At 41.7% G+C, this 14,091-nt stretch overlaps 1 protein-coding gene across 1 annotated transcript in view; it reads left to right on the plus strand.

The window, feature by feature from the left end:
- Positions 1-14,091, plus strand: part of LOC110711258 — a 34,113-nt gene that overhangs the window by 8,992 nt on the left and 11,030 nt on the right. Inside the window, exons 7-9 of the mRNA XM_021889635.1 lie at positions 906-1,074; positions 2,070-2,151; positions 2,236-2,329. Coding sequence (XP_021745327.1) covers positions 906-1,074; positions 2,070-2,151; positions 2,236-2,329 — 345 coding nt within the window. The remainder of the gene's footprint in view (positions 1-905; positions 1,075-2,069; positions 2,152-2,235; positions 2,330-14,091) is intronic.

A 14,091-nucleotide genomic window follows, 5' to 3' on the forward strand; every position in this document is an offset into this window, starting at 1 on the left:
TTTCAACAAATAAACTTAACAAGTTTAGACTAGTATGGGGTTTAGAATCCATACCTCCCTAGTATGAGATCCAATACCAACCATTCCAGTTTGACGAACTAAACGACCCCTAAGTGTGATTAGGTGCTTGAATGGCTTTATATTATTGGAGGATTAAAGTGAGTAACTATCACTATGACCATGTACTAGTATCAGGGAATCCAATGTGTTTATTGTTTGTGTTGAAGACAAAATTGATCATGCTTTCATACACCTGCAGTCTTTTTAGGTAGAGCTTTTTCGCTTCAAATTTTTATGTGTATATAGGTAGAGCTTTGATATTACTGTATAGCCAGAGTAAATGTAAATTTTTGAGGGACACTTGACATTTGCTGATTTTGTAGATTAAATGTTGCATTGTATCTTGAGGGCAGAGTTATTTGCTCCTTAGCCCTCCTTTTGTTTAGTGTTGAACCCCTTTGATGTCTAATAATGAAAATAATTAAAACCTTGGATTTGAATCCATCTTAAGAAAGAGTATTATTAGTACGCAGGATCTCATTCAAAGTTTTTCTTGAGAAACAAACATTTTACATTTGCAAACTTAATGCACTGCACTTTATTTAGCGTAGGACATGTAAATGTGGTCACATGATAGACTGTTCTAATCAGCTTGGATAGTTTAATGTTATAAGTCTTCTGATTGGGTAGCATGGTAGGACTGATAAAATGCTGTCCTTTCCGTTGTTATCTTTTATGTTGCACTAATACTGAATTAGGGTGTAAATAGCCGTTTTTTTAAGTTGTTTTGTGATCCTTATATACAATGTACCTTTTCTGATGTGACCATGCCATGACTTTTGATTGACTCTGTGCCAAGAGTTGTAGGTGTGTACTTGTATGTGTTTCTTTGACTTTATTCCCAGATATCAGATACAGTAATTGAGGATCGATTTGGCGTGGAACATGGAAGTAATGAGTGGTTTGAGGCGTTGGATCAGCATTTTAAATGGCTACTTCAGTATAAAATTAGCCCATATTTCTGTAGATGGGGTGATGGCATGCGTGTTCTGACTTACACATGTCCGTGGCCAGGTACTTAATTTAGTCAAGCTCCTATAGTCCTCTGACCACTGAAATAAATACTCATCGTGATTCTTTTTATTCTGAAATGTATACACTTCGCAATATTAGCAATTGGGTCACAGTTGAATTGTGAGGTTGATATGCGGTATGTTACTTGGATTTGAGTACTCTTGTCACACATTGTTGCGTCCAAGTTTCACACTTTTTAATTATATCAAATACATATTTTTGTTCTAGAGAAGTGTCAATTGTTCATACCCATGTCATAGTGTCAATGATCTGACTTGGTACTAGATATTGAATGAGGATTCATATAGCGTTTGGATGTCGGTTTTGGTTTTGGGAGCATATTTGGACTATTTTTGTTAAAATATGTATAGATGTACTAAAAGTCCAATTTAGCAAGTGCCTAAGAAAAAGCTAAAAACTTCTGGGGATATTGATGACCATGTACGTTTGAATTTTCTTATTTCTGGCACTAATAAATATGGCTTATTTGACCTTCGTCTGACGCGGGTCTGTTTATCTGTTGAATTTATAATCAAGAAGAATTAAATCTTCAGTTGTAAAGGGGAATTTTCTGTTCAGATGTATTGGTTGCTGAAGTGGATCATGGTTAAATTACTAGCTTCAGTGGTGCTGGCTTAAAGCAGTCAACTGCAAATTGCAGCGTTTTGGTATTGCAGCCAACCCCCCCCCCCCCCCCCCCCCCCCCAAAAAAAAAAAAAAAAAAGGAAAAAGGACTGGGAAGTCTGTTTCACTTAATCATTAGTAACAGTGATTTAACTTGTTTCTTTTGTCAGGAAGCTTTTATTTTTATTATTTTTTTTCCGTCACTTTATTATATTTCTTTTTTACTATTACGATGGTTGCTCTTAGGTTTGCTGATAGTCTTAGGTGATTTTCTTAATTCACGTCATTATGTGCATCAGAAGGTTAATCGTTCAGCTTAAGTTTACTTGTCGGGACACTAAGTGTTTTCCCAATTGATCTTATCTGTACAGCTGACCATCCAAAAGCAGACGAATACTATTCAGACCCAAGGTTGGCAGCATATGCTGTTCCAATTCGTCCGGTAGTATCATGGTATATGACTAATTGTTAGTTTGTAGTCTCTTAATATACTTAAAGCAGATTTTGCGACTTTTGATATATTTTTGTGTGCCACAGTGTTGATGCTGGGCCCAATTTTTTGCAGAAAGAGATTGATATACTGAAGGCTAAGGACCACTGGAAGAAAGCGTATTTTTATTTGTGGGATGAGGTAATACTACGCTGTAACTTTTCATATTGGATTGGTATGAGCTCACCTACATATATGGCACGTAAAGCAAACAAAAAGAATTAGGCAATTCATAGAGGTGCAAAGCATCAAGTAATTGAATAATTCTTTATCTTGCGAATATGAAAAGTAAGGCGTGTAGAGAGCAAGGCTTTACACAAGGAAAATAATGTCTAACTTGCCATTTATTGGTCTTTAGGGGTGGTAGCTTAGAAAAACCTGGTTGATATTTACAAATTAAGTTTTGGCTAAGTGATTGTCGCCAAAGATAGTGGTGCTGCACAAAAGGTAAATCTCATTTGTGAATTCGTTGCCATTTGATCAAATGGTGTTTCCTTTGCACGTAAGGGTAAGCTAGTGCTTTCTCAAAATGAAAAAAGGGTACAAGCTAGTGAACATGTCATAATGAGATCGTCCTATCCATTTATATTGTTTTTCCACAACCCAAGTGAAGAGCTATAATACTTGGCCTCATAGAATATGACTGCATTCTTGCATGTTGGGTTCATTAGATTCTTAGGCCTTGTTCTTTAGAGCTGCTACTCTGCTGCTGAATCTGATGTGCTCTGCTATGCAAAAATCTGATCTGCTTCAATCTGCTTTGCTGTGCCTTAGCTGTGCTTCAATCTGCTATGCTTGAAAATAATACTTAATATTATAATAATAATAATTAATATTTATTAATAATAATAAATAGTTAACATTTAATAATAACAATTATTAATATTGAATTATTATTATAATAATAATTAATAATTAATAATAGTTATAAATAATTAATATTTAATAATAATAATATTAAAAATTAATATCTAATAATAATATTAATAATAATAATAATAAATAATTAATATTTAATAATAATAAATAATTAATATTTAACAATAATAATGATACTAATAGAAATTATATAATGATAATGATGATAAATAATTAATAATTAATATTTAATAATTATAATAATTAATATTTAATTAAAATAATAATAATATTAAATAATTAATATGCAATGAGTATAATATTTATAATAATAATTAATATTTAATAATTATAATAATAATAATAATAATAATAATAATAATATTAATAATAATAATAATAATAATACTTATTATTAATAATACTATTAATAACAATAATAATAATTGATTTTTTATAATAAAAATTAATATTTAAAGATAATAACTAATATTTAAAGATCATACTAATTGTTTGGGTCCAATTTATGTCAATTGGGCTAGTCCATAAATGATTCAATTATCAAGCCCAAGGTTAAAGGTCCAATCCTCCAATCCATGCCAAGTCAAGTCAATCAGCCCAGCTAACGTGGCAAGCCCACTTGGCTCATGGCCCATATCTCCAATTGTGCTAAGGTATAAAAGCCTTCACTTCTCCCACTTTGCATTCATTCACAAATAGCCTAAACCAATTAATACTCTTGCATAGCTTTCTCCCTCTAAACACTGTACTGACTTCGGCATCGAAGGGGCCTTCCTCGGCAGAACTTCCGACCAGTTTACGTGTGTTTGCTGTGCAGGAAACCCTCGGCCTAGCATCACTTGGACCGAGTTCAGTCTTTGCCAAAGGTTCATTGTTTTCATCTGAAACACTAATTACTAATTTTTAACAATAATAATAATAATAATTAAATAATAGGAAAATTTGTAAAAAAAAAACCTTTTAAATGCCACATTTTGCAAGAAAAAACCTTTTAAAAGGATTTTTTTTTTTAAAAAAAACCATCACAATCACTATTTTTGTTTAATGAAATCTCTCCCCTCTTTTCCGGAATTGACTCGAATTTTCAGGCGTTACCCCTCATTTTCCCTACTTACACCCACATCTTTTTATATTTGCACTCCCTAGCTTAATTTCCCTCTTATTTTCCCTCAAAAGTTGATGCCTCTTATATTTTCTCTCCTTCCTCCATGAATGCTCTGCTCTCTCTCCTTCCTCCATGAATGCTCTGCTCTCTCTCCTTCCTCCATGAATGCTCTGCTCTCTCTCCTTCCTCCATGAATGCTCTGCACTCTCTCCTTCCTCCATGATTACTTTGCTCTGTAATCACATCCATTTGGGTTTCTCTCTCTGTCCTTTGGTGCAAGCCATTAATTTTGTTATAGTAAACTAAGGTAAGTGTTAACAATTCATCAAATTGTTATTGCAAGTAGTGTAAATATTAGGGCTTTGAACTCACTTAATCTTTCCCTAAGTAAAGTCACATCCACAATAATTTTTCACCATTGTACCTGAAAAATTAGCAACAACAACACAACTATTGGAGAATAGAAAACAATGCACAAGAAGAGAAGTATTAGAGAAGAGAGAAGAACGCTGGATTGAGTACTACAATGGTGAAGTAAGCACTACAGTTGTAAAAGAAATAGATTAAGAACCCTAATTTACCTTTAAGTTGATTTGATTTGGGGGAGATTTGCCCTAATTTTTCATTGGAGTGATTTGGGAGGTTTTCCCTAAGTTTAATTACCCAACAATAGGCTGCAAGTAAGTAAAATAAAGGGTCGTAAAATTGAGTAACTGTCGGAAAAGAGAAGAGAGGTTTCGTTAAACAAAAAAAGTGATCATGGTGGCTTTTTTTTTTTTAACAAAGATCCTTTTAAAAGGTTTGTTTCTTGCAAAATGAGGCATTTAAAAGGTTTTTTTTGACAAATTTTCCTAAATAATATTCAATAATAATAATAATAATCATAATAATTAATTTTAATAATAATATTTAATGATTATAATGATGATGAGATAATATTAGTAGATTAGTTTTTAATAATAATGATAATAATAATAATAATAATAATAATAATAATAATAATAATAATAATAATCGGCTCGGCTCTGCTCTGCTTCAATCTGCTCTACTCTGCCGAAATCTGCCGTGCCTTGAAGCTCAAAAGAACAAGGCCTTATATCTTAGTCATAGAATCATGTTTAGAGAGATGGCAACGGGTCGGATCCATATCCAGATGCGTTTTTGTAACTGGATCCTGATTCGTCGAGTATGAAAACTATGGATCCATATACATATCCATTGGATCCTACGGATCCAGGTTCAAAACGGGTCTAAAATGGATCCTTTATACTTTAATAAATTTGTCCAAAAATTGATGTATAGTTTTCAAAATGAAAAAATCACATGCATTTAATTCAACATAACCACTTAATCAGAGTGTATTATTAACAAAAACATAAAACAAGCAACTCAAAATTCACGGATTAAGTACAACATAATCGAATTGCAAAATTTATTCAAGAAATTAGTCAAACAAGCATTTCAAATAGTGGATCCATTAAAATTACATGACATGAGTATTGAGTGATATAACCACAGAAAAATTCATGGTTTTACATGAGCATAACATGATCGAAGTGCAGAATTCAAATATAGAGAAGGGGCCTTGATGTTGGTATGTCGGAGAGAAGACGTTGTGAGTGTTGTTGAGGGTAAAAATACCTCGTATACGTGGACCAATCCCATAGTGACACGTGGCCCAGTTATAAGGTGACACGTGTTACCACGGGAAGATGCCACGCAATTCAGAGCCCTTAAGGTCTCAGGCCAATCTCGTAGCGACACGTGGCCCAGTCAGAGGGTGACGTGTCGTCATGAAAAGATGCCACGTGTTTAGGGCATGTGTTCCCTCTTTAATCAGCACGCCAGAAAGCCCTAACAACGTCAGGGCCCAAATCCCGAGAGATATCAATGAAAGCCGCAAAACGACGCCCCCAGAGTAGCACGTGGCATTCACTGATTGCGCAGCCAATCACGCCACGCAAATCTAGGGTACAAACCCTAGAAAGGGGCACGAGTCCCACCCCTATAAATACCCCAATCATTTATGATGGGAGGGGGGATGAAGACATTTACAAACAACATAGCATTAAATAGCTCCCACTTCTCTCTCTAGCCTTTCCCGTTCTGATCACTGACTTAATCGTCAGAGGCGAATATTCCGTTGATCGGAATATTCGTTGTTTTTGCAGGTTGGACCGTCTCGTTGCCAGAAGAGCGTGACCAGTATCCCACGAAATCCAATAAACCCCCGAAACATTTGGCGCCATCTGTGGGGATACTCGTACGTCATGGCGATAGACGGTCAGACACCTAATCCAGGCAAGGATGGACATGTAGAGGATTTAATCCCTACAATCCGTACTAGCGATCCTCTGATAGCCACATTTCAAGAAGCTGATGACCCTCCTGTTACCGTAACCTCTCTTAAGGCCGCGCTTAACAAACTCAGAAAAGAGATTGAAAACAATGGAGCCTCTACCTCTAGGCAGCCGCAAAGGAGAGGAACAGAGGGCTCCAAAGAAGACACACAGCAAAGCAGCCCATGCAACGGACGCTGGAAACACTCCCTTTCGAAGGCCGACTGGAAGGTCCCCGAGAGTACCACGGACTAATTTCTCTGATTTGCTGGCGAAAACGCAGTCGGCTAGGGGGAGGGGTAGGCAGCCTCGAAGAGAGGAGCCGTCCAGACGATGGAAGGACGCAAGAGATTACCTTCGGCATAAGCAGCGGGAGCGCGCCGCCTACTCGGACACGGCCTCAACCCCAACTATGCCGGATGATTTTTCACATCATTCTCTTTCCCAACATACCAACACGGCCATCTCCAGCGGAAGTCAGGCGGTCCGCACCCCAACTCCTATTCCAGTCTTCCATGCTCCAACTCCTATTCCAGCCCAATCACTGCAATATCAACCTCCTCAGGGGTTCAATGGCTTGATGCAGCTGAACCCCAGGCATACAATACGGACAATATGGGCCATACGGACAGGCTCCCTACCTAGACCGTCCGTGCAACCACAACCCATCGATTGGCAGATACGCCTACTTACTCTGGGAGATAAGCCGCCCCCGTTTTCGCAAGATATTTTAAATGCCTCTCAGCCGCCAAAGGTGAAGAGTGTACTTGTGGGAGCCTATGATGGCACGGGCAACCCAGAAGAACACATCACCTCGTACAGGAACCTGGTGTACTTGCAAAGCGTAGACGACGCTATTTGGTGCAAATGTTTTCCGGCCACTCTGAAAGGTGTGGCGCAGGATTGGTTCAACAGTTTGCCGGCCGGATGTATCAATTGTTTTACTACTCTTAGTTTGCTGTTTGTGGGAAATTTTTCATACAACATACCGCCTCGAAAGACTAGCCTTAACTTGGTGACAATCGTCCAAGGAAAGAATGAGGGCCTACGCTCGTACGTCCAACGATTTAACCAATAAAAAGCCCAAATTCATAATCTGCCGGACGAAATGGCTTACTCTGAGTTTCTCCGGGGATTAAGGCACAATGGTTTTAAATTTGACCTGGTAAGGAAAAAGATTCGGACATACGCAGGTGTTTTGCGGGAAGGCGAAGCTTATATTGAGGCGGCAGACTTTTGTTCGCTCACGAAATCAGAAGCGCCGGCCAAGGGGGCTGAGAAAAAACCTTCTCAGCAAGACTCGGCCGGCCAAAAGAAAGAAGGAAAAAAGAGAAAGGAAGTCTGGGTGGCTGATGCCCAGAAGTCCAAGAAGGTTAAGGCGTACGAGCCTCAATTTGAATTCAACAAGGATTGTTATTCTATCTTGATGGAAATCAAGGATAAGTTTGAATTTGAGAAGTCACAGCCGCAGAGAGGTTCGGCTTAGTATAGGAACAAGAACAAGTATTGTCGTTACCACAAGGACGTGGGACATGACACAAACGATTGTATCAACTTGAAGAGACTGCTGGACAAGCTAGCCGAGAAGGGCATGCTGAATTCGTATGTGATGAAGTCCAAATTCACTTACACACGGACAAACAACACGTCCGAGCAAAGACAGAAGAATGATAAGAACAAAGATAAGGAAGATGATGGCAACAACACTGATTCAGGCTTTGTGGCCGTGATATCAGGAGGGTTTGCCTCAGGCGGCCCCACTATGAAAGGGATCAAGCAGGACGCCCGCAACTTGGGAAAGGTGATGCAAATGGACTCTGTAAAGGCCAAACCCTTCCCCGAAGTAATCATCAGTGAAGCCGATCGGGGGGAGGTCAAAGCCTTACATAATGATCCCATGGTATTCATTATGAAGATAGCCAATTTGAAGGTCGGACGAATACTGATTGACACGGGTAGCGCGACTGATATCATCAGCCTGGCCGCCTTGAAGAATCTAAGCTTCCCAAAGGACATCACTCACCCGTTGGTCGGATTTGGGGGGAATGTAATCCACCCGGTGGGGCGGATAGACTTACCTGTCCGACTTGGGCAAAAAGGGGAAGGAAGGGATATGGTTGTCCGCTTCTTGGTTGTGAAAGAACTGACTGGATATAATGTCATACTCGGCCGCCCTACTCTGAATGCAGCTAAAGCAGTCATTGTGCTTCACCTAATGCTGCTTAAGTTTGAGAGGACGGACGGGAAAATAGGTACAATCCAAGGAAGCCAGAAGATGGCAAAGGAATGTAATCAGTTGGCGGTTAAGCCTACAACGCGCGGACCAAAATCGTCCGAGCCAAAAGAAGAAGGAACCTCACTCCCAACACGGCCAGAAGCGTAAGGCAGCCAAGATAGAGCAAGCATATCAACTAATGACTGTCGGTCGGCCAGAAGAGTTACGACCTCAGCCGGCCGGCAGCCACCAAGATATAGTGCTTGACTGTTCAACCAGGTCGGACGGTTAGTGTGGGCACTATAGCTTTTGGTGTGCTTGGGGATGAGTTAATTCAATTGTTGAGATAGTTCAAAGATGTATTTGCATTTGATGTTGGCGAGATGCCAGGTATAAGCCCCGACCTGGCCGTGCATAAGTTGGCTGTAAACCCGGCCATTAAACCTGTCCGCCAGAAGAAAAGGAATCATGGAGAAGAGAGGAATCAGGCGGCCGCAACAGAAGTCAAAAAGCTTCTGGAAGCCGGTTTCATTCGGCAATGTTATTACCCAGAATGGGTGGCCAATGTGGTCCTTGTGAAGAAGCCGAATGGAACTTGGAGAATGTGTGTGGATTACACCGATCTGAACAACGCATGCCCTAAGGATAGCTTTCCCTTGCCCAAAATCGACCGCCTGGTTGATTCGACGGCCGGGCATGCCCTGATGAGTTTTATGGACGCATACTCCGGGTTCCATCAAATTCCATTATGGGAAGAAGATTAAGAGAAAACAACGTTCGTAACTGAGCTGGGGTTGTATTGTTACAAAGTTATGCCATTCGGCCTTAAGAATGCCCCAGCTACCTTTCAACGACTTGTTAATACAGTCTTCAGAGATCAGCTCGGCCGAAATATGGAGGCGTACATTGATGACATGATTGTCAAGTCAAAAGAACCGGCCGACTATTTGAAGGACCTACGAGAAACTTTCACCGAACTCAGGCGGCATAAGATGATGTTAAATCCAAAGAAATGTGTCTTTGGTGTTGAGTCCGGTAAATTTCTCGGATTTTTAATCAGCGTGGAATTGAGGCCAACCCTGAAAATATCCAAGCCGTCATGGACATGAAGTCACCAAGGACAATTAAAGAAGTCCAAAGATTGACCGGTTGTTTAGCAGCACTTGGTAGATTTCTGTCAAGATCAAGGGATAAGTGCCGCTATTTCTTTCATACCATAAAAAAGACAGCCATGTTCGAGTGGTCAGAGGAGGCCGAGGAAGCATTCGTACAGCTAAAAGGCCATCTACATACATTGCCTCGGCTTATCCGTCCACTTAAGAGCGAGAAGCTATTTATCTATCTTGCCATCTCTGAACACTCCTTAAGTGCCGTCCTACTTGCTGAACGGGACGGCCGCCAGATCCCTGTCTACTTTATTAGCCACGTACTTCATAACGCTGAGCTAAGGTATCCCCCTATTGAAAAATTTGGCTTGCCATTATACATGGCATCGAAAAAGCTGCGGCCATACTTTTTGGCACATTCAATTGTGGTCTACATAGACCAACCTCTGAAGAAGCCATTTGCAACTCTAGAGGCAAGTGGCCGTATGCTTAAATGGGCCTTGGAAATGAGAGGCTTTGACATTGCATTTGAGCCAAGAAAAGCAATCAAGGGACAAGCCTTTGCTGATTTTTTAGCTGAAATGACTCGGCCGGACCTTCAGCCGGCCGGAGACCAGATCTGGAAAGTGTTCGTGGATGGTAGTGCGACAGCTACTGGTTGCGGTGCAGGTGTCATATGTGGGAGATAAGTTTGAGTACGCTCTAAGATTCCAGTTTCAAGCCTCTAATAATGAGGCCGAGTATGAAGCCCTCCTGGCCGGCCTTAGAATGTGTAAGGCGGCAACAGCGACAAAAATTGATGTATGCTCTGACTCCCTACTTGTAGTCGGCTAGGTGAATGGAGACTTCGAGGCGAGGGAGCCGGCTATGATGAAATATTTGAAGATTGTAAAAGAGGAGGCTAAGAGCCTAGATCATTTTACTCTGCAACAGGTTCCTCGTTCGTCCAATCATCAGGCAGACGCACTCTCTAAGTTAGCATCCTCAGCATCATGTGATACTCCCAGGTCGGTATTTTGGGAAGTAAAAGAAAAGAGGAGTATTGATGCTGAGCCAGTACATATCATTGATAGAAGCTCCACTTGGATGGACGGGATCATATCTTACCTAAAGGATGGATTACTCCCGGCTGATCCTAAAGAGAGCTGGCTAATGAAAAAGAGAGCGGCCTGGTTTGAAATTAAGCAAGGAGAGCTGTTTAAAAAGGCATTTGTGAAGTCGTACCTGAAGTGCATCACTCCTGAGAGAGGGCATGATGTCTTGGACGATCTTCACCAAGGCAGTGCGGCTTTCACATTGGATGACGAGCTTTGGCTGAAAAGGCTGCCCGTATGGGCTACTACTGGCCGAGCTTAAAGTTGGACGCCATGGAAATGGTAAAGAAGTGTGATAAGTGCCAGAGGTTTGATCCACCGACCCGCCAACAGTCTTTCAGCCATCAGTAGTCCGCTCCCCTTTGCCAAATGGGGGATGGACATTTTAGGACCGTACACACCAGCGTCCGGTCAAAGGCGGTATGTGTTTGTAGTAGTAGACTACTTCACAAAGTGGGTTGAGGCCGAAGCTGTCCGGGGCATCAAGTGGACGGATGTTTCAGCTTTCATATGGAAGAGTATCATTACACGCTTTGGCGTTCCTCAGTCTATGGTGTTCGACAATGGTCCCTAGTTCGAAACGCCTCAACTCAAAGAATGGTTGGAGGACCAAGGCATAGCTCATTGCTTTGCTTTAGTCGGCCGACCACAAGCCAATGGTCAGGTAGAGGCATACAACAAGTTGATCTCCAATGGAATTAAGCGCAAGCTTGAAAGGGCAGGCGGCTTATGGGCTGATGAGTTGGTCAATGTGCTATGGTCCATACGAACCACGGCCAAGAGTTCCACAGGAGAAACCCCATTCTTCTTGGTCTATGGTGCCGAGGCTGTCCTCCCAATTGAAATGTATGAGCCCACCCTTAGGGTGATGCTATATGATGAAGCGGCTAATTGGGAAGGCATGAAGACCGCCCTAGACTTCCTTCCTGAAGCTAGGGGCAACGCGGCGCTTAGACACGAAATCTATCGTCTACGGATGACAAGGGCATACAATCGCCGAGTGTCAAAGCGACCGATAAAATTGGGAGATCTGGTCCTAAGGAAGATGGAGGCTGTGGGACGAGCAAATGAGGATGGGAAGCTGACCCCAAATTGGGAAGGGTCGTATCGAGTCAGGGAGGAGGTCCGAGATGGGACTTACCGTTTTGAAGCCATGAACGGCCGACCCATTCCGCGTACATGGAACACTGACAATTTAAAGAGATATTATGTTTAAGTTTAAGTACTTCGCCAAAAGCTGTGTATACAGCTAGGTCTGTTGACCGAGCAATGTAAGCCGTACGGCCACAACAATGTAATTTTGACAAATTAATGAAAAGTCAAAACATTGTTATATTATTTTCTATTTAATTTATGCTTATTTGCACGGTCATAACCTATATAGATATGCCGCGTAAAATTTGCGAGTAGGTTGCTTGCAAAACAGCAACTCGGTCGCAGAACAAAAGTAAATTAAATAAAATAAAAACGGGCAACTTGACCCCGAGTCATATGTATACGTCCGCCCCTAACTAAGGCGGACGAAAAAGGTAAGGTACCCTCTGAAACCTATTTAATGGGGCAAGGGCATACCTAGGCATTCCAGCCAGCCAAACTTAAAAATTTTAAGTTGAGATCATACTTGAAATTTTCTGAGAGCGTCCGAACGATAGTTTCAACGGACAAACTCACATAAAGTCAATTGAACGGCCAAATAATGTGTTGATTCGGCGTACCACCCAGTCCAAGGGCAATCATTACTATGATTTGATTAACTTGTTAGAAGTCATACCACCTAAGGTATAAATTCTACCAAGTCAATCAAACCACCCAAAATATGGACTAGGCGAACGCCAAATAAAGGGGCATACCCCACAATTGTACGAAGATACAAAAACGTGAAAAAGTACGCGTACGAAAATGCAAAAACTTAAGTGTAAAATTTGCAAAGTATGAAGCAAAATCTGAAAGCTGAATTTATAAAAGACCGCTCAAAGGGCGGCAAAGTGCTTTACATAAAACCGCACAAAAAGGCGGCAGATACAGAAAACAAAAATAAAATAATTAACAAATAGGTGAAGGCTGCCCGGCCTTCTTAGCCTCGTCTTTGAGGCAGACAAAGTTAAGACGCTTGGTGAAGCGTTCCTGATAAAAGACCGCCTCTCCCTCGTCCACCATAAGCTCAAAAGCCTCAAAGAAGTGGCTCTTCAGCCTGTCCTCAGCATTCTGCTCAATGCGGACTACCTCATCCGCACTGGGGCCGAGGTGTTTGCAATTGGAGAGTTAAGTCCTCAACGGACTTCTTTAAACTTTCCACCTCAGCTCTCAGAGCATCCGCCTCGTCCAAGGCCTCCTTCAAGTGTTTTTGGGCCAAGGCCACATCACTTCGAAGCTTCTCGGAGGCCTCGAACCCTTCCCTCCAGCGCTGGCCGTCCAGCAGGGCCTGATCCCTCTACTGTCTTATGGCATCTCTGGCCACGGACTCTTGCTGAAGGGCCTCGCCCAGCTTCACCAAATCTTCAGCCTGCCGCGCCGCCTTGTCGGACAGGGCGTTGATTTGGGTTTCAAAATACCGGCGCTAGACGGCCGTTTCCCCAGTAATAGCATCCTGGGTCTTCTGAATCTGGGCCCAGCTTCAGCCGCTCATTCTCCTTGTCCTTCCATTCCAGGAAGGCATGAAGGGCTGCGTACAGGGTAAATGTGTTAGCAAAGTAAGAGTTAAAAATTGACTAAGTGCATTTGAGTGTAAAAGTTACCTCAGCGCGCTGCAATTGATCATGGGGCCGAGGAAGCCCTCATGTATCCCCCGCAGCTTATCTCGCTGCTGAGCACGGACGGCCCGGGCCATGGCTTCCCACATGGCCTTCCTGTCCGCCCCAGTAAGGGACCAGCCGGGCAGCTTCATTTGTAGCTCCTCTGCGATATCTGTATGCGGATGCAAAGATTTTAATTTAAGCTCAGTAAAAAAAAAAAAAAAAAAAGAGAAACGAAGTAGAAAATTCAAAATTACTCGGACTGACGTTAGAGAAGCTTGGAGGGGTAGGAATGTTGAAACTGAATGGCGGGGGCAGCGCAGGCTCGTCACCCTCTTCCCCCGTCCGGCCAGGCTGGTCGCCGGCCGACTGAGTGGCTTCAAGCCAATCAGATTCATTGACTCTTTGAACGGGCGGAGTCAATTCTGGCCCG

Source organism: Chenopodium quinoa, unplaced genomic scaffold (assembly GCF_001683475.1).
Source record: "Chenopodium quinoa cultivar QQ74 unplaced genomic scaffold, ASM168347v1, whole genome shotgun sequence".
In the NCBI taxonomy this organism is placed as follows: Eukaryota; Viridiplantae; Streptophyta; class Magnoliopsida; order Caryophyllales; family Amaranthaceae; genus Chenopodium; species Chenopodium quinoa.